At 36.5% G+C, this 21,713-nt stretch overlaps 1 protein-coding gene across 1 annotated transcript in view; it reads right to left on the bottom strand.

Annotated features, from left to right (window-relative positions):
• Positions 1-4,930: 4,930 nt before the first annotated feature.
• LOC104997926 (RAC-gamma serine/threonine-protein kinase-like) overlaps positions 4,931-21,713 on the bottom strand; it is a 177,522-nt gene continuing 160,739 nt past the window's right edge. The window contains exons 4-5 of the mRNA XM_010852911.1: positions 16,731-16,875; positions 4,931-5,202 (exon numbers count right to left, since the gene is read on the bottom strand). Coding sequence (XP_010851213.1) covers positions 4,996-5,202; positions 16,731-16,875 — 352 coding nt within the window. The 3' untranslated portion in view covers positions 4,931-4,995. The remainder of the gene's footprint in view (positions 5,203-16,730; positions 16,876-21,713) is intronic.

The raw sequence follows: 21,713 nt of genomic DNA, 5'->3' as shown, positions 1-21,713 counted from the left end.
CAGGCAAGAGGACTGGAGTGGGGTGCCATTGCCTTCTCCATCATGGTAGTCTAGCTTGTGTTAAAGCTGGCTGTGTCCGTGTGTGCCGCCTCAACTAGACGGTGAGGTTGGACAGCCTGAGGCTGCTTCTGGCTTCTCATCCCTGTGCCTCTTGGTGCTTTCCATGGAGCTCATTACAGATGTTTAAAAAATGCTTATGGATTTAATGGAACTGTTGTCCCTCACACAGCCCCCAGATAACAATGCAGTCTCTGTCTTCTCTGTCATGTTACTCTGGGGATGATGAGGGGGACACCAAAATAGACAGCATCCTGATTTAAGAAGGAAATAGTCAAAGAGTTGAGTTTGAATCTAGCCATTCAAAGGAAGGGTCCCGGTCTGAGTTTATGCTGACCTAAGCAGCTTGTGTCATCTGGGTGCTCAAGAATCACCTTATTAACAGAAAGGCAATAGAAAAAATTAGTGAAAATAAAAGTTGGTTCTTTGGGACTTCCCTGGTGGTCTGGTGGCTAGGACTCTAAGCTCCTAATTCGAGGGACCTGGGTTTCATCCCTGGTCAGGGAACTAGATCCCACATGTTACAAGTAGGAGTTCGCATGCCACAAATAAAAGTGTGCATTCTGCAAATAAAGATTCTGAGTGCTGCATCTAAGGCACAGCTAACTAAGTAAATAAATAGTTTTTAAAAAGTTGGTTCTTTGAAAAGATGAACAAAATTGACAAATCTTTAGCTAGACTGACCAAGAAAAAAAAAAAAGAAGACTCACATTACCAAAACCAGGAGTGAAAAAAGAGACCTTAGAGAAATAAAAATGATTATACAGGAACACTATGAATAAGTTTAGACTAAATGAGATAATATATATAAGTGGACAAATTCTCTGAAAAACACAAACTATCAAAACCGCTTCAAGAAGTAGATAGTCTGAATAGACCTAAAACAAGTAAAGGGATTGTTTAGTGTTTTCAAGTCTTAGTCACTCAATCATGTCTGGCTCTCTGTGCCCCCACAGACTGTAGCCCACCAGACTCCTCTGTCCATGGAATTCTCCAAGCAAGGATATTGGAGTGGGTTGCCATTTCCTTCTCCAGGGGATCTTCCTGACACAGGGATTGAACCCTGGTGTCCTGTGTTACAGGCACAGTCTTTACCATTTGAACCACCAGGAAAGCCCTCAAAACCCTGCAGTATTTTCAAAACCTTCCACAAAGAAAAGTCCAGGCTTAGGTGGCTTCACTGGTAAATTCTACCAAATGTTTAATTAATGACAATCCTTCACACTCTTACAAAAAATAGAATAGGAAGGAACACTTCCAACTCATACCATGAGTCTAGTATTATTCAGATATCAAAACCAGACAATGATACCATAAGAAAACTATATTATCAATATCATGAATATAGATACAAAAATCCTCAACAAAATACTAGCAAAATGAAGCCAGCAACATATGAAAAGGATTACATGTTATGACCAAATGGGATTTATCCTAGGAGTGCAATATTGGTTTAATATTTGAAAATCAATGTAATACACCATATTAATACATTAAAGGAACCAAATCATATGATCATCTCAACAGATGCAAAACAAGTATTTGGAAAAACTCAATACCATTTCATGATAAAAATACTCAAAAAACCTAGGAATAGAAGTGAACTTCCTTAACTTGACAAAGAACATCTAGAAAAACTCCACATCTAACATTAGACTTAAGGGTGAAAGATGAAAGTTTTCCCCCTGAGATCAGGAACAAGTCAAAGATGTCTGCCCTCACCAATTCTATTCAACACTGCACTGAAAATTCTAGCTAGGAACTTTGGCAAGAAAAAGGAACAAAAGGCACTCAGGTTGGACAGAAAGAGGTAATACTATCTCTATTCATAGATGATATGATCTTGTATACAGAAAATTCTAAAGAAAATACACATACATACAAACTTTTAAGGATTAATAAACGAGATCAGCAAGGTTGCAGAATACAAAATATAATAAATGAAAACCAATTGTATTTCTATACACTGCTGCTGCTGCTGCTGCTAAGTCACTTCAGTCGTGTCCGACTCTGTGCGACCCCAGAGACGGCAGCCCACCAGGCTCCCCCGTCCCTGGGATTCTCCAGGCAAGAACACTGGAGTGGGTTGCCATTTCCTTCTCCAACACTAACACTACACAAAAACCAGTGGAACTACTAAATGAATTCAGCAAGACAGCAGGATAAAACATCAATATACACAAATCTCTTTCATTACACTAACAATGATATATCAACAAGGGGAAGTAAAAAAAAAATCCTGTTTGAAATCACATCAAGAAAATAAAATACCAAGGACGTGAAAAATCTATACATTGAAAACTATAAAACACTGATAAAGGAAACTGAAGACAATTCAAAAATGAAAGGGAAAGATCCCATGCCCTTGGGCTGGAACAATTAATATCATTAAAATGGCCATACCCAAAGCAATTTACAGATTTAATGCAATTTTTATCCAAATACCTATGACTTTATTCATAGAACTGGAACAAATATTCTTAAAATTCATATGGAACCACAAAAGACCCTGAATTGCCAAAGCAATCTTGAGATGGAAGATCAGAGCTGGAAATATCATGCTCCCTGACATCAGACTATATCACAGAGCTACAGTAATCAAAACAGCATGGTACAGGCACAAAAACTGATTTATAGCCCAACAGTACAGAATAGAGAGCCCATAAATAAACCCATGCACCTATAGTCAATCCATGACAAAGGAGGCAAGTATATAAAAGGGAGAAAAGACAGCTTCTTCAACAAATGGTGATGGGAGAGTTAGACAGCTGCATATAGATCGATAAAATTAGAACACTCCCTAACACCGTATACAAAAATAAACTCAAAATGATTTAAAGACCTAAATATAAGACATGACACAACAAAACTCCTTGACCAGAACACAGGCAAAATATTCTTGGACATAAATTAATGCAGTATTTTCTTAGGTCAGTCTCTGAAAACAAAAGTATAAGCAAAAATAAAACAAAAAGTGGGACTTAAATAAACTTAAAATTTTTCTGCACAGCAAAGGAAACCATCAACAAAACAAAACAAAAAAACTTAAGGAATGGGAGAAAAATATTTTCAAATGATACTACTGATAGGAAATTAATATCTAAAATATACAAGAAGCTCATAGAACTCAATTAAAAAAAAAAAAACCTAATTAAAAAGTGGGCAGAAGCACTAAACAGACATTCCTCCAAAGAAGATATTCAACATCACTAATTATTTTTGCTGTTGTTTAGCTGCTAAGTCATATCCAACTCTTTTGCAACCCCATGGACTATAGCCCACCAGACTCCTCTATCCACAGGATTTTCCAGGCAAGAATACTGGAGTGGGTTGCCATGCCCTCCTCCAGGGGACTTTGTGACCCAGGGATTGAACCTGGGTCTCCTGCATTGGTATGCAGATTCTTTACCACTGAAGAAGCCCTCACTAATTATTAGAGAAAAGGAAATAAAAATCACAGTGGAGTACACTGTCACTTCAGTACCATTTCACACTCGTCAAAATGACTATCATCAAAAAGGCTACAAATAATAAATGCTAGAGAAGATATGGAGAAGAAGGAACTCTCACTGTTGGTAAGAATGTAAACTGGTGTAGCCACTATGGCAAACAGTATGGAAGTTCCTTAAAAAACTAAAAACAGAACTACCATATGATCCACCAATCCCACTCCTGGGCATATATTCAGAAAAAACAAAAACTACATTTAACTATGGCTGGGTCATATTGATAACTAACATAATACAATAAAGCAATTGTTCTCCAGTTAAAAATAAATCAATTTAAAAAAAATACATGCACCTGAATGTTCACAGCAGTAGTATTCATAACAGGCAAGACATGGAAACAAGTCAAGTACCCATCAGTAGATGATCAATTTAACAAGAGGTGGCATATGTACATAAACACACATACATACATACACACAATGAAATACTACTCAGCCATAAAAAGAATGAAATGATGCCATCTGCAGTAACATGAAAGGACCTAGAGATCATTATACTTAGTGATGTTAAGTCAGACACAGAAACACAAATACTGTATCACTTTTATGAGGAATCTAAAAAAAATTAAATGAATTCTATAAATAAAACAGAAAGACTCACAAACACAGAAAATAAACTTATTACCAGAAATGATGGACTAATTAGGCATATGGGATTAACAGTTTCAAACTACTATACATAAAATAGATAAGTAACAAGGATTTATTGTGTATCTCAGAGAATTATACTTAACATGGAATATAATCTTAATATGGAATATAATCACAAAAAATAAGTGAATCACTAAGCTATACACCTGAAACTAAGATAATATTATAAACCAAGTATAATTCAATTTAATAAACACTTTAAAAGAAACTACAAAATTCTAGTTGGGAAATAAAGAATTCCTGGGGATTTAATGTACAGGACGATAAATAGTTAATAATACTGTAATGTGTATTGGAAAGATGCTAGGAAAATAAATCTTAAGAGTTCTCATGACAAGAAATAAAGTTTGTACCCATGGGTAGTGATAAATTTTAAGTAGACATACAGTAGCAATCATTTTAGTTTTATTATTCTAGTAGTTTCAAATCTACTAAGGATGCTTTTCCATTCAACAATTATATAAAATTTATCAGTACAAATAATCTATGCTAATAATCTATACTATTCACTACTTTAATAAAAAACTCAAACTGTTAGGGGAATATCAAAAAATCACTAGTATAATTAGTGACACAGGTCCCAAATATAGAGTGAAAACATTCTCCCAAACGAACACAGACTAAAATATCCTCTGAAAAGAATAAAAGACTGTACATAATAGATAATATTATAAACTTTTGAAAATTTTAATACTATAAATAAATATCAATATACAGATATTATGCAGCTGTAGCCTAAATCAACATTTTGCTTATTTAATGGAATTTCTACAGTCTAGTCATGTGCGTGCATGAGCACACACACACGTGGACAACATAAACAAAAATTTAATAATCAACTCTTGTATTATTACCTTGGCAATAATAACTTCTTTCTTCAGAATCTTCATAGCATAATATTTTCCACTTGCCTTCTCTCGAACCAAAATAACTTTCCCAAAAGTGCCTTTACCTAGTAGTTTCAAATAGTCAAAATCATTCATTGTCTGAAAAATACAAATTAAAATATATAATATGAAACATCTGATGAAATTTATTTGTAAATGTTTATGTATATATTTGGCATTATCTACTCAAAATCAAATTTTACCAATTTCTAAGAATGCTTAAGTTAATCAGGATCAGCCTGGCATCGGCTTTCCCATCCATAACCATGGATGCTGGAAATAATTTAAACAATTTTCAGATAGTGGAGACAGTAATTTTGAGCACAGAATCTCTCAACTATTCATTATTGGTAAGATATAAGGGCAAAGGGAAAAATAAAACTTCCAAGTATTCAAGTTTCTAAGGATTTAGTAGTGCCACTCCCCTACATGATGAGTCAATCAAAAATGTCCTCCTCCACAAACATTTCCAAATATATCCAAGAGAAAAGTACTTTTGAATGGAGTGTTTGAGAATGTACTCTATCAAAATAAGGATGGACTCCAAGAAAAAGAAAGATACGTGTATAAGAAACACTGAAAAGAATTCTGCAGCTCAGTTCAAAGAAAGAGAACAGCAGCACATCTGCTGAGAAAACAAGTGGTCCAATTCAGAAGAGGAAGTCATGAAACTCTTTAAGAATGTCTCTAACCTGCCTGTTTTCAATTTCATTTCTCATTCCCATCTCTAAGTAAGGTGATTACCAGGATTTTACTGAGGCGAATTACTACTTGCTCTCTATAGCTTCCTCTATGAATGCTTATCCTGCTCTGCTTTATTTATCCATAAACTTCCAAAAATTTGATGATGTTTGTTCACTATGGCCTTTCCGCCATCCAGCTTTTCATTTTTGTGAACTTTTCCCTTTTAAAAATTTCTTTACTATCATTTTAATAGGCTTTAGATGAAAGAGGAGGTATGCTTAGTTTACAATCTTAAATTTAAATTCCATTTAGAAGGATATTAAAATAAGAAACTGGACTTCCCTGGCAGTCCAGTGGTTAAGACTCCACACGGCAGGAGGTGCCGCTTTGCTCTCCGGTCAGGGAACTAAGATCCTGCATGTCACACAGCATGACCAAAACAATAACAGAAACAATTTAAAAGGGCGGGATTTTTTCCTACCAACAATCAGAAGTTATTGAAAAGTTTTGTGCCTTTTTAGAAGTATTTCTTTCCTCTTTACCACCCATTTGAAGTAAATGTCAGAAATGCCTCAAAGCAATGACTTCAGCTTCTACCTTAAGAAACTACAAAAAGAGCAAATTAAACTCAAAAGAACTAGAAAAAAATAAATAAAATAAAGATCAGGGCAGAAATCATTTAAGGATATCCCTGGCAGTCTCTCCAGTGGTTAAGAATCTGCACTTCCACTGCAGGGAGCACAGGTTCAATCCCTGATCAAGGAACTGGAATTCCACTTGCTACATAGCATGGCACGGTGTGGCCAAAAAAAAAAAGAAAGAAAGAAAAAAGAAATCAATTAAATTTTAAAAAGAAAGAAAAGGCAGTGAGGTCAAGATGGTGGAGGAGTTAGGAGGATGTGGGGTTCATCACTCCCTACAAAAGCATCAAGAATACATTCACAAAAGAACAATTCTGAGAGAAAAGGCTGAATGCTAGAAGAGGACCTTGGACACACAAAAGGACAAGAAAGATCCCTGCAAAACCAGCTAGGACGAAAGAAAGAAGAGAGAAAAGACGAGGAGAGGTTCCCACATCTCAGGAAGCCCTCTCACCAGTGGAGAGATCAGTTGGCAGAGCAGGGGAGTTATCAGAAAAGGACAACAACAGGTCTGTGGTAGGCAGGATGAAGTGAGACCTACACAGACAGTCCATGCCCCAGCCCTGGGGCTCCAGCTTGAGAGCTGTGTTCCCGGTGCAGACGGGGGCTGGGGGCAAGAACATGGGGTTTGGGGAGCAAACCGGGGAGAGGTCTGCTGTTGGCTGCTGTGAGGAGACAGCCTGGGGGGTCGGAAGTGAGGAAATCCACAAGTAGGAATGTTTGTGGAGGAAACTCAAAGGGTCACTGTTATGTGTCAGAAGTGGAGCTGCCACTGCATCCTCTCTCTCCACCGCTGCCCTCACCTCCCCAGCAACTAGGAAGAGACCCCACTGGGGCTGGCTCTCCCACACCCAGGCACTAGGAAGGGTCCCTGCTGGGTGGCTCTCTCACACCAGTTGTAAGGTGCTGGAAAGGGCCCCGGGTGGGGCTGGCTCTTTCACACCTGTGGCCAGGACAGACTCTCTCACACTCACAGCTGCCGGCTACCCTGAGAACCCGCCCCTGGGCACTAGGTAGAGCCAGCTTCCCCACACACCTCGCCAACGCCTGAGCATGCACTCTCCTGCATGCAGCAAAGTGCTGGGAAGGGCCCCCAGCACTCTGACTCTTTCATGCCTATGGTTGCCAGAGTCTCCATACTTCCTTGCCACCAGAGCTCTGTGATCCCAGTTGCCTCGCAGCCTCTGTACCCCCTTCTCATCCAGGCAAACTCATGTGTTCCAGGGCCACCTCGGGAGTAGACCCCTTTGGATGGCCCACAAGAAGAGGTTGAGGCTAAAGCCATAGCTAAGCCCTAGGGGATATGCAACTAAGGAAGAAAAGCTAGAATCTCTCCTCTCAGTTGCCCAAAAGGCAAACTGACTGTCTTGAGGCCAGCCTTATAAACTCAGCACTTATGGAACATCTGACCAGTGAGTGCTCCTGCAGCCAGGCTTTTGCAGCTGTAGACTTTCTCAGCACATACATGTGGGGACTGGGCCAGGCTAGAGTCGGAGCTGCCTCCATAGTGCCCACAACGGGTCCACACCCATGATTACTGCATCCTGGGACCTATGCTGGTGGCCTGGTGAAAACAATCTTAGAGACACCAGGGCCAACAGATGGCATACCCACAGTTGAGGTGTGGTCGAGAGCAGTGCCACCGACAGTGTAATCTGAGAGCTGGCACAAGGGTGACAGGTGACACAACAGAGCACACTCACAGGTGAACAGCTACGGTGTCTTCCCTTCCAGCATGAGTGCTCCAATCCCCCCTACCTTGCACTGCAGATCATAAACACAAAAGCTAAGGAACAGATCTGGGGGCCTCTACACCAACAACTAGGAAGCAGATCCCATCTCTGACAGGGCAGTGACAATCACAGAGCAATGAGGAGGCCCTGCTCATACCCAGTGCAGGCTCTGGTCACCAAAACATCAGTCAGACTCCTATCAATGTGATAATGGCCAACAGAGAAAAGAAGTGGCAGCTGTCTACTCAAAACAACCCTCACACAAAAAAGCATTAAACCCACAGAGGCTACTCAGAGATGTTACCACGCTAAACAGCCCTCCAAGACAATCTGAGGGTATGGTGTTGGACAGAAGAACACCCAGAGCATTTAGCCTTCAAGGCCAGCAGCGTTTGAGTGCAGGAGCTCCACTGGGCTGGGGGAAACATCTTGGAGGATGTACACAAGGTCTCATGCATGCTGGCACACAGCACAAAGTGATAGCTCCATGGAAACCTGGATTAAACCCACCTATGGGTCTTAGAGAGACTCCTGAGTAGGTGAAGGTCAACTGTTGCTCACTGTGTTGCTCACTGCTAACAGAAGTCTCAGGGAGTGTCAATCAATATGAGATCTCCTGGAGGTCCGTGTTTTGGCACCAAGACTCGGCCCCATCCAACAACCTGCAAGCTCCAGAGCTGCAAAGCCTCAGGCCACACAACCACCAGGACAGACGGCCTAATGCATACTGAGCTCACGGCCACATGAAAACACACCCCTTGACACAGCCCTGTCCATCAGAGGGACAAGGCCCAGCTCCACCTACGAGAAGGAAGGCACCAATCCCACTCGCTAGGAAGCCTACACAAGCCCGTGGACCTACATTCTCACCAGGAAGAAGACGTCAGAAAGAGGAGGAACTATGGCCTTGTGGCCTATGGAACGGAGACCACAAACACAGAAAGACAAAATGAGACAATAGAGAAATGTGCTGCAAACAAAGAACCAAGATAAAAACCCACAAGAGCAACTAACTGAACAGGAGACAGAAAATCGACATGAAAAAGAATTGAGATTAATGATAGGAAAGATGATCCAAAATCTCAAAAAAGAGTTGGGGGCACAAATTGAGAAGATACATAAAATGTTTAATGAGGAGCTAGACGATTTAAAGAGCAAACAAATGGAGGTGAACAATACAATAACTAAAATGAAAAAGACACTAGAAGGAAGCAGCAGCAGAATAACTGAGGCTGAAGAACAAAAGTGAGGTGGAAGACACAGTGGTGGAAATCACTACCACAGAACAAAGGAAAATGAATAAAAAGAAATGACAGCATCAGAGACCTCTGGGACAGTATTAAATGTACTAACATTCAATTATAGGAGTCCCAGTAGGACAAGAAACAGAGAAAGGGCCTGAGAAAATATTTGAAGAATTCAAAGAGATTATAGCTAAAAACTTCCCTAACATGAAAAAAGAAACAGTCACTTGGCTAGGAATCACAGACAATCCTGTACAAGGTGAACCCAAGGAGGAACACACTCAGACACATTAATCAAACTGACAAAAATTAAAGACAAATAAACATTAAAAGCCATAAAGGAAACCCAACAAATAGCATACACGAGAATCCTCATAAAGTTATCAGCTGATTTTCTAGCAGAAACTCTGCAGGCCAGAAAGAAGTGTTATGATACTTCTTTACATATGATATTTCTTTAAGTGTTATGATACTTCTTTACATATGATACTTCTTTAAGTTATGATACACTTAAAGTGATGAAAGAAAAAAGAATATTCAGCAAGGCTCTCATTTACATTTGACAGAGAAATCAAAAGCTTTACAGAAAAGCAAAAGTAAGAGAATTCAGTATCACCAAATCAGAAAAAAACAACAAATCCAAAACAACAAATAAAATGGCTATAGGAACTCACATATCCATAATTACCTTAAATGTAAATGGATTAAATACTCCAACCAAAAGTCACAGACAGGCTAAATGGATACAAAACCAAGACCCAAATATATGCTGTCTACAAGAGATCCACTTCAGACCTAGAGACACATACAGACTGAAAGTGAGGGGATATTTATTATTATGCAACTTTATTTTTCACAGAAGTAGAACAAAAAAATTTTAATTTGTATGGAAACACAAAAGACCCTAAATGGCCAAAAACAATCCAGAGAAAGACAATGACACTAGAGGAATCGGAAGCTGAGACATCAGACTATATTGCAATGCTATAGTCATTAAAACAGTAGGGTGCTGTCACAAAAACAGAAACATAGATCAATGGAACTGCATAAAAAGTCCAGCGATAAAGCCATGTACCTATGGTCACTTAATCTATTATAAAGGAGGCAAGACTATACAATGGAGAAAAGACAGTCTCTTCAGTAAGTGGTGCCGGGAAAACCGGACAGCTACAGGTAAAACAACAAAATTAGAATATTCACTAAAACTATACACAACAATATAGTCAAAATAGATTAAAGACCTAAATGTAAGACTGCATACTATAAAACTCTAGGGAGGAAAACAGGCAGAACATTCTCTGACATAAATCACAGCAATCAAATGGTGGTTTTTGATCCACGTCTTGTAACTAAGCCATATGTTACGTTATTGCTCAAAGCTTCATCTGAATAGTACCTTCTCTCACTTTATATCTAAAAATACTGGAAAATGATACTGTGTTCCATTATTAAATACTAAATATCATATAAACTGAAACTGAATTCTGGGGATAAAGATTAGAAAAGAATTTATAAACTGCTTTATGACATTTTCACCTGAAAAGCAATATACATTAATGAAACAGTACTACCTTCTTTAAGGACTGTAATTCTTAGGGACAAGGAGGTTAAAAGAGGGATGACAGCTTTAACACTAAATTTCACAGCTTCTGTCAGTTTGTCAATCTTTTTTAAAAGAAGAATTCACATGGAAATTTATGTGTCTAACAAAGCATTCTATATGATTAAATCAGAAACATTTATCGTATCTATTTTTAGGGGGGATTTTTTTTTTAATTCTTAGCTTTTTTTAAAATTTCTTTGTAATTGGAGGATAATTGCTTTACAATAATGTGTTGGTCTCTGCCAGACATCAACATGAATCAGTCGTGGGTATGCATATGTCCCCTCCCTCCTGCAGCTCCCTCCCCGCTCCTACCCCTACAGGTTGTCACAGAGCACCTGATTTGAGCTCCCTGCATCGTACAGCACATTTCCACTGGTTATCTAATTTTGCATATGGTAATGTATACGTTTCCATGCTACCCTCTCAATTCATCCCACCCTCTCCTTCCCCCGCTATGTCCACAAGTCTGTTCTCTATGCCTGCGTCTCTACTACTGCCCTGCCAATAGTTCATCATACCATGTTTCTAGATTCCATGTATATGTGTTAATATACAAAATCTGTTTTTCTCTTTCTGACTTACTTCACTCTGTATAATAGACTCTAGGTTCATCCACCTCATTAGGACTGATTCAAATGTGTTCCTTTTTACGGCTGAAAAATATTCCATTGTATATATGTACCACAACTTCTGTATCTACTCATCTCTCAAAGATATCTAGGTTGTATCAGATCCAGTTTGATAAAACTTTAGAAAAATTAAGAAGTATCCATGATAGCAAATGCTCATCTTCAGTGCAGCATACACAGGGATTATCTATTCTTTGCAAATAAAATGCAACTTATTTTCCTTTTTTGGATAGTGTTAAGGGCAAAGATACAATAAGATTTTATTTAAAATTAAGAGCATGACATACTATTTACAACAGCAAAAATATGGAAGAAATCTAAGTGTCCATCAACACATGAATGCATATATATGTGGTATGTATTAATATCTGGTCTTCCCAGGTAGCTCAATGGTAAAGGATCTGCCTCCCAACACAGGACACACCAGAGACATGGGTTTGATCTCTGGGTCAGGAGGATCCCCTGGAGTAGGAAATGGCAACCCATTCCAGTATTCCTGCTTGGAAAATCCAATGGACAGAGGAGCCTAGCAGGCTATACAATTCATGAGGTCGCAAAAGAGTTGGACACAATTTAGCAAGTAAAACAACAAATGTGTGTTTATGTATATATGTGTATATGTACATGTGTGTGTACATATGTACATACATATATATGTACACATATATATGTGTATATGTATACACACACACACACATACATATAACTAAATATTACTCAGCCATAGAAAAGAATGAAATAAAGCTATTTGCAGCAACATGAATGGACCTAGAGAAGTGAAGTGAAGTAATTCAGATAGAGAAAGACAATAAATATCATTTATATGTGGAAATTTAAAAACCAGTACAAACGAATTCTTTACAGACAGAAAACAAACTATGGTTACCAAAGGGGAAACCAACACAATATTGTAAATCAACTAACATAATTTTGTATATCAACTATACTCCAATTAAAAAAAAATTTTAATAGCTGAAACTTTTATAAAAATACTTCAATAAAAAAATTTTTAATAAGAGCATTAGATAATCCATAGAAAAGTAATCTTCCAAAACCCAAACCTAAGAATTTATTAGGAAATATTTTTACAGAATTATACTCTTTCCTGTACATAATCTGTGTAACATATCAGTGTGGCTGTTTTAGGCTAAAAGACTCATGTTTTAGCAAGTTTGGCCCAAAAGATCAATTCCATATACATTTACAATGTAAGAGATACACCAAATAAGGTCCCAGGAGTGAAAAGAAGTCTTTCAAGAAGTAAACCTCTCTGCCCACATCTCTCCTCCATTCCTCTAGTGCGTTTTCCCCAAGGTAAGGGGAAGCACTAATCTTATCAAGTCAATTTCTACAACACAGCTCCTCCCTCTAGGTAGGAAGTGAGAAATGACTTGATTTCAGGTCTATTCTTTTCTTTCTCTCCTTCTCTGTATGCTAGTGATTGCTATGAGTTATGGTAGTCGGACATTAAATAATAAAATTCCAAGAACTGGAATCAGACATAATGGGAATATAGGAGGTACTAATTATACTTTAGTACTGCAGTCCATAGGGTCGCAAAGAGTCACAGACTACTCAGTGACTGAACTGAACTGAATTATACTTTACTGATTATACTTCCTAAGTCATGAGATGATAACCAACTATGTCCAGAGAAGTCTATACTGATCACTTAAAACCTAACCAAAAATTGTATTTCCATTTGGCTATTAATTCTTTTACTGTGGCCCTTCACATACATAACAGGGTCCAGATAGTGGCAGCTTGGCAGAGCAAGGTTAGACATTTCTGAGTTTTCTAATTAAATTCCTTTGAAACATCATCTTTTAATTTAAACAAAGATCAGCACTTGAATCTGGTTGCAAGGCTACTGCCTCTTCTCTCTACCACCATTATCTTTCCCTCTGCAAGAGTTTCAATCAGAAGAGCAGATACTATGGCAATACTATGGCAATACTCTACCACTAAGGAAAATAACCATCTGTCTGACCCAAACAAGAGGGAACAGTCAGGACAATTCTCAGCATAGCTATCATTATCAGTAGCTATTCTCTTCCTCCTAGTATCCATCTGTCAAAAAGTGAACAAAGAAAATGTATTCCGTAAATTATGAAAAGGATAATCTTATCACAGAATATTTGGGGTTACAATCTAAAATTAAAAATAATCTGAATGTACACAAGTCTTCTTATAAGTAACACTCTCAAAGGATACACAGTTGCCTCCTGACCAGTATGGGTTTGGGCTGCATGGGCCCACTGATTTGTGGATTTTTTTCAATCGATTTTTTTTTTGATCCACCATTGATTGAATCCTCAGATGCACCACCACAGACAGATACAAAGCAACTGTGGATATGGAGGTACTGCTGCTTCAGAGGAACCACAGACTGAGAAGAACCCAGACACAGAGGGTCAACTATAAATTAAAGGCAGATTCTTAACTGTACAGAGGGTGGGCTCACCAAGCCTCTGTGTTGTCCAAGTGTCAACTGTAGTTTTAGAGTCATTTATCCTAAGGAAGTGATAGTAATATTTCACCCTTTTGAACCAAGTTATTAGGATTGTTCTAGCACAGGTAGTTAGTGGTACAAATGTTCTTTTCTGTACTCTGTTATTTCAACTATTCTATATCATTTCATTTTAAATGAAGTATTAAAATTACAAGGAAATAAGATACAGGCCAAACAAGAAAATGGACCCCATTCCAAAATTCAAAATAATACTTCTATCAGTTTTTCATTTTGGAGACTTAGTTTCAACAAGAAAATTCTAAGAGACTCTGTTTCAAAAATATGTGAATGTTTAATTATCCTTATGTGGATAAAGTAAAATACTATCTAATACTAGCTAATATCCACTGAGCATTTAGTATATAAACAATTTACATATACTCCCAACTATATTTTTAATCCTCACAACTCTATGAGGTAAATACCACTGTTATATCCCTTTTATAGATGAAGAAACTAAAGGACAGAAGAATTAAGAAACTTCCCCCACAATAATACACATGGCAGATCCAGGACTTGAACACAAGCAGTAGGACAACAAAAGTTTCCCTTTCCACCAGTATTCTATAATATTGAAACTCGACTGATTTTTCCAAAAGTGCTCTAATACAAAATGAAATTAATTAATATCCAACCACTGTGTAAAAGCAACAATACAACATACTATTTCAAGAAACAAAGTACAAAATGAGAGGCTGTCTGTATAATCTTCTTTCTAATATAGCTTGATTATGTTATAACAATATAGAGGTTGCAGAAGCTCAAGATATGTGAATCAATAAAAAGCAGACTGCACACTGAAGTTGCATAGTGTGTAAAGTCACTACATACTTGAACAAGATATTTAACTTCTCTAAATATCAGATGACTCAAGTGTGAAATGGAATAGTAACAGTGCCTATCCTTGTATAATTCCTAAAAGGATCAAATGAGATAATACATACGGAAGTACAGCTCAGAGCCTAGCATGAAATAAGCATATAATAAATGCTTACAAGTGATAACTAGTAAAGGTGAGAAACCCTAAGACAATCGACACTGGTAACTGAAAACAGAAAAATGTATTATGCTTAAAAAATCATTTACAACCAGCCTTAACAGAAAAAGTAGTATTTTCCATTCTTTTCCATTCTTGTATCATTCAAAATGTTTGTCTCTCTTCATTCAAAGTTCTATAAATTTCCACTTTCATTTCCAAAATTTTTACACCACTAACAGTATTTCTAGTTAAGAGTGTTATAAAAGTCCCAATTTCAACCTCTAGCTTTATACAACATCTTATTATTAATCTTTGTTACTAAGAAATTCTACAGCTGATATAGTTTGCTATTGAATGAAGTAGTTTATTACTCAAAAGATGAGAATAATCAGGATATGACTTTAAATTTATGAGCACAGTCAAATTTCAAATTAATTGTGTACATGTGAACATACATGAGCAAAAGAACTTTCTCTCTGAGAAGGAGGTAAAGCTAGACTGTGTTTTTCTCTTGGCAATAACTAAGGAACAAGGGCACAGGGTAGATAAGGAGACTCAAAAGAAAAGAGGGATACAGGTCAGCTAACAAGTAGAGGATAAGTCTTCAAGGAAGTTACACAGGGTTCTCAGACATTTGGTTAAGATCTAGCATAGAATGTAATTCTAATTAGAAGAGAAATTTCAGATAAGGAAAGGATAATTAACTAAATCTAAATTGTAATTGCAAAGCCTACCTTCACATCTTTAGCACATAGGAAAAAGAGATTTGAACTCAGGCAGACTAACACCAAAGAGTTCTTAACCACTGTGCCAATACAAAATTACATGGATAATTATCCTAAGAATTAGCATTTTTCAACCTGAAGATTAATTTAAAATCTAATATAATAAATATATTCTAACATAAAAAAATGGCATGTTCATCTATTTTGAACACTTATACCCTTAATCTTAAAATACCCCTTTTTGCATAGGAAGATGCTTTTCAATATTCTATAGTAATGAAAGACACAATTTACAATTCCCTTAGATACATACATTGGTGTTTATTATTCTAGAGCACTGAGGGTAGGAAAAGTCTATTTCCCTCACTGGCTTAGAAGCAGCCATTAAAATAAAAAGCTATAATTTCCAAGATTGCTCACTTTTCTGCTGATATTAGTAAGGCTGGGGCACCAAGCAGGAAGTTCACAGAGCCATTCAAGCTTCTGCTTTCAGGAGAACACAGAATGCCAAATGGAAAAAGACCAAATCATTAGGGAAAACATTTTATTTCCAAGTTTCTAAAATAGTATTAAAAACAGTAAGGGAAAAATGCAAATTATAAAGTAGTATGATGGCACATCAGTTACCGCATCCTAACAAGCCCTTTCAGCATTCAGTGCTAATTGCTGAAACACTGAAATAAAGTGATGTTTCAATTATGTGGTTTTAAACAATGACAGGTTTAAGATCCACCTGATTAAAATCCATTCACACCAACGAAATGGCATATCATAAGATAACTGGCTAACGATTTCTGCAAATGGCAATTGTTGACATCTTTCTTCCACACACATAAATGTTGTGCTGAAGAGGGGAATAAATGTTCTTTTCTACCTTTCTTTTATGATGGGTTGTAGAAGCATCCATCTCTTCCTCTCCTATATTATCAATTTGTGAAGTTGGACTACAATTCATTCTCTCTTCTTCTTGCCTCTGGAGTCTGTCTGCTACAGCCTGGATAGCTTCTGTCCATTCTTCCCTATAGAAACAAGAAAAAAATTCCCATTAATAAAGAATTGTAAATGATGCAAATATTTCTCTTCTATAAAGTATAAAGTCAACACAAAGTCTATTTCAAAATAGTGCATATCCCCCACCATAACTCGAAGATGAATTTGATCCTAGAAGTATTTTACATTACAGGCCTAAAGTTTTTATCAATACTAGCATTTATTTGGAGCTAAAAAGAAGAAGAAGAAGAGGAGGAGGAGAAGATGATGATTGTAAAAAAACAGTAAAAATTATTTAAAAGTATGATTAAATCTTAATTATCTGTACACATCTGTAAGTCCATCACTGACATACTCAGTTTCTCTATTAAGGTCCAATAGAGGGAGGTGATATAATTATGGCTGATGTGTGTTGTTGGACAGCAGAAACCAACACAACATTGTAAAGCAATTTTCCCCCAATTAAAATAAATTTTTTAAAAAGTTCGAAAAACTTTTCAAAGGCAAAATCTATTCCCAGATCATAGGTAAGTTTCTTTTTAAAAAACTGATAGGCAGTTTGTAGCTTAAATAATAGGATATCAGAGCAGTAATATGAGGCTTTTACTTTTGACAGTTGTGCTATCAGATAAAGGATCATGCACTTCCATATACAATTTGTATAAAATCAGTCTGTAGATTTCATAAGACAAACTTTGCTAGAATTCTAAGTGGAACTACATTAAATCTATAGATCAATCTGGAGGAAACTGGTACCTTAATAAATTAAGTCTTCTAATCCATGAACATGGTATAGCTCTCCATTTATTTAGATCTTTAATTATCCAATGCAGTGTTTGTAAATTTCTGTGAAAATGTCTTGCAAACCACAAACTAAATTTATTTCTAAGTATTTTTTTATGCTACTGTGGAGGTTTAAATTTTTTTTTTTCAAATTTTTTGGTTAGTATTTAGAAATATAATTGCTTTTGGTATGATGACCATATGTTCTATAGCCTTAATAAATTCATTTACTAGTTCTAATAGCTTTTATTTTTTTGGATATTCCACACATGCAACCACATGGTCCATAAAGGAGAGCAATTTACCTCCTCCTTTTCAGTGTGTTTCCCTTTTATTTCTTTGCCCTGTAATGGTCTAGAGCAGACCATCAGTACAATATTAGATAAAAGTGGTGAGCAGACATTCTTATTTTGTTCCAGATCTTAAGGCAGAAAGTATCAAGTCTTTTACCTCTGAATATTATATAAGTTGTAGTTTGTTTGTAGATACACTTAATCAAATTGATTAAGTTCCCTTCCGTTCCTAACCAGTTGAGTGTTTTTGTTATGAAAGGGTGTTGGGAGGTTTTTCAAACACTTTTTCTGCACCTGTTGAAATGACCATGTCATTTCTCTTTTCTGATATAGTGAATTTAGTTGGATGATTTTCAGATTTAATACAACTGAATTATATGATAAATTCCATTTAGTCATAACGTATGACCTTTTACATATTTTCTTGAATCCGGTTTGTCAAAATTTTGTTAAGAAATTTTGCATTCACTATAGTAACAAGTATACTGGACTATAGTTCTTTCTTCTTTTTTTGATCAATATTTTTATTGAAGTACTGCTGATTTACAATACTAATTATTACCATACAGCAAAGTTGATTCAGTTTTTTATATACATATACACATACATATATATATTTATATATACACATTCTTTTTTAATATATTCTTTTCCATCATGGTTTATCATAGGATATTGAACCCACTTCTCTACGTTGTACAGCAAGGCCATTATATATATAAAAGCTGGCATCTGCTACCCCCAACCTCCCACTCTATCCCTTCCCCAACTTCGTCCCCCTTGGCAGCCAACAGGCTGTTCTCCAGGTTCACGATTCTGTTTTTGTTTCACAGACAGGTTCATTTGCATCATATTTTAAGTTTCACACGTAAGTGATATCATACAATATTTGTCTCTTTCTGACTTACTTCACTTAGTATGACAATCTCCAGTTATACCCATGTTGCTGCAAATGGCATTATTTCGTTCTTTTTCATGGGTAAGTTATATTCCATCGCAAAACCGCACCACATCTTCTTTATGCATTTGTATGTCAATGGACATTTAGTTGTTTCTCTGTTTTAGCTACTTTGAATAGAGCTCTTATGAACATAGAGGTGTATGTATCTTTTTGAATTATAGTTTTGTATGCACATATGCCCAGGAGTGAGATTGCTATATCATATGCTAATTCTATTTTTAGACTTCTGAGGAATCTCCATACTGTTTTCCACAGTGGCTGCAACAACTTACCTTCCCACTAATAGTAGAGGAGGGCTCCCTTTTCTCCACACCCTCTCCAGCATTTGTTATTTGTACACTTTTAATGACAGCCGTTCTGACTTGGGGGAGGTACCTCACTGTAGTTTTGATTTGTTATTTCTCTAGTGATACTGAGCATCTTCTCAAGTGCCTATTGGTCATCTGTATTTCTTCTTTGGAGAAATGTCTCTTTATGTCTTCTGCTCATTTTTCAATTGCACAGTTGTTTCTTTGTTGTTGAGTTATATGAGTTGTTTCTATATTTTGGAAATTAAGCTCTTATTGATTACATTGTTTGCAAATATTTTCTACCTGGCCTGGACTTTGGTTTCTTAGAAAGGTTTTGTTTTTGTTACTTTGTTTTTAACTGATTCAATTTCAATTACTGGTAACTGGTCTATTCATATACTCCTTTCTAGTTGGTTTAGTCTTAGAAGATTGCACATTTCTATTAATTTCTGGGTTATTCATTTTACTGGTGTAAAATTGTTCATAGTATCTCTTATGATCCTTTCTTTTACTGTGGATTTGGTTGTAATGTCTCCCCTTTCATTTCAAATTTTATTTTGACCTTTTCTCTTTTTTTCTTGATGAGTCTGTCTAAAGGATTTTCAATTTTGTTTACCTTTTCAAGGAACCAGCTTTTAGTTTGATTGATATTTTCTAGTTTTTTTTTTTTTTTTTGCCTCTATTTTATTCATTTATACTCCAGTCTTTATTGTCTCTTTCTACTAACTTCAGATTCTGTTTATTCCTTATTCTTCTATTCCTAGTTTTCTAAAAAGTAGTGTGATATTATTGGAAGAATGGCAAACTAGATATTTTAAAGCATTAAGATATGGCTTAAGTCCAGCTTTGCCGACATAAATGGCAAAATCAATCACTGTTTCAATGGGATGTTACAATCCACTAAGAATAATATTTCCAAAGACTATGTACTGACATGGGAAAAGTTCCATTCATTCAGCCAGTCAACAAACATTGTGTCAGATCTTCAACTACATGCTAAAGATAAAATAATGAGCAAGGAAGATATGATACTTGCTAGTCAAGAATGTTATAATCAAAAAGAAAAAGGCAATCAAAGATTACAGTGGAGACAAGCTTATGGATACAAGGAGATACGTAAGCATGCAGCCGGGAGTCCTACCCCATCTATAAGAATAAGAGAAGGTTTTGCAGGAAATGTAACATTTTAAGCTCAGATCTGAAAGGTACAAGGTAATGGGCTCAACCATGGTTATGAGTAGAGATATAAGAAAACTGAGGATCCAACATATAGCAATGCATAGGGAAGACAGGGGTATGTGGGTAGGGAGGGCATATCAAATTTTATGTATACCAAAGACCTTTACACATCTGCACTGGGTCAGAGGGAAAGTACATTAAAGAAAATATTATCAGACCCTAAGTCTGGTTATCGAATTAGAATTCTGAGTAATTTTTCATTCTTTTCTATATTTCCTAAAGTAATCAATCATTCTTTATTACTTACCATTTATTGACAAAAAAGTGTTACTAAAATAATACCTCACCACATTTGAGGAAGAGTTTTTTGTTTTAAATTTTAAACAAGTCTCTTAGGACCTAATTTGTTCACTGGAAAAATAAGGCTAATAACATTTAACTTCACCAACTTCTTGATTTGGGTCAAATATGGTAACACGTGGAGAAAAAGTATTTTGTGGTTGTTGGACTTAACTCAGTATCAGAGTCACCAGATAAAAGAATATTAAGATAGAATTCAAGTAGAGTAGATCAGGAGGATGACATGCAGCCCTGATGTTGGTGTGCTAGTTGCTAATACCCCTCTCTTTAGCAATGATGACATTTAATACCAATCACACCTGATGTTTTTCCCTTACTGAGTGTAGCCCCAATCTCTGAATCCTTCTCAGCATAACATTCTGGGAAGCCACTTGCATAATGGCACGCTATTTGAAACGTTTTGCCATCACCAGCCCTAGAATTCCAAATATAATCATAATCAATTACATAATTTTTAAAACGTAGTTTGGTGACCTCCTTAACTTATATTTTAAGTGTTCGGTCTTCTGTTTAAAAGCATATCTTACAGCACTTCTATAGGTTTTGATTTAATATCTTTGTAAGCCTGTCATTTATTCATTATACCAGAAACAGAATAATTAAAGGAATACAGACTGTGTGGATCACAATAAACTGTGGAAAATTCTGAAAGAGATGGGAATACCAGACCACCTGATCTGCCTCTTGAGAAACCTGTATGCAGGTCAGGAAGCCACAGTTAGAACTGGACATGGAACAACAGACTGATTCCAAACAGGAAAAGGAGTACGTCAAGGCTGTATATTGTCACCCTGCTTATTTAACTTCTATGCAGAGTACATCATGAGAAACACTGGGCTGGAGGAAGCACAAGCTGGAATCAAGACTGCCAGGAGAAATATCAATAACCTCAGATATGCAGATGACACCACCCTCATGGCAGAAAGTGAAGAAGAACTAAAGAGCCTCTTGATGAAAGTGAAAGAGGAGGTGAAAAAGTTGGCTTAAAGCTCAACATTCAG

Source organism: Bison bison, unplaced genomic scaffold (assembly GCF_000754665.1).
Source record: "Bison bison bison isolate TAMUID 2011002044 unplaced genomic scaffold, Bison_UMD1.0 scf7180017864317, whole genome shotgun sequence".
Taxonomy (NCBI): domain Eukaryota; kingdom Metazoa; phylum Chordata; class Mammalia; order Artiodactyla; family Bovidae; genus Bison; species Bison bison.
This window is presented reverse-complemented; position numbering and strand designations above follow the sequence as displayed.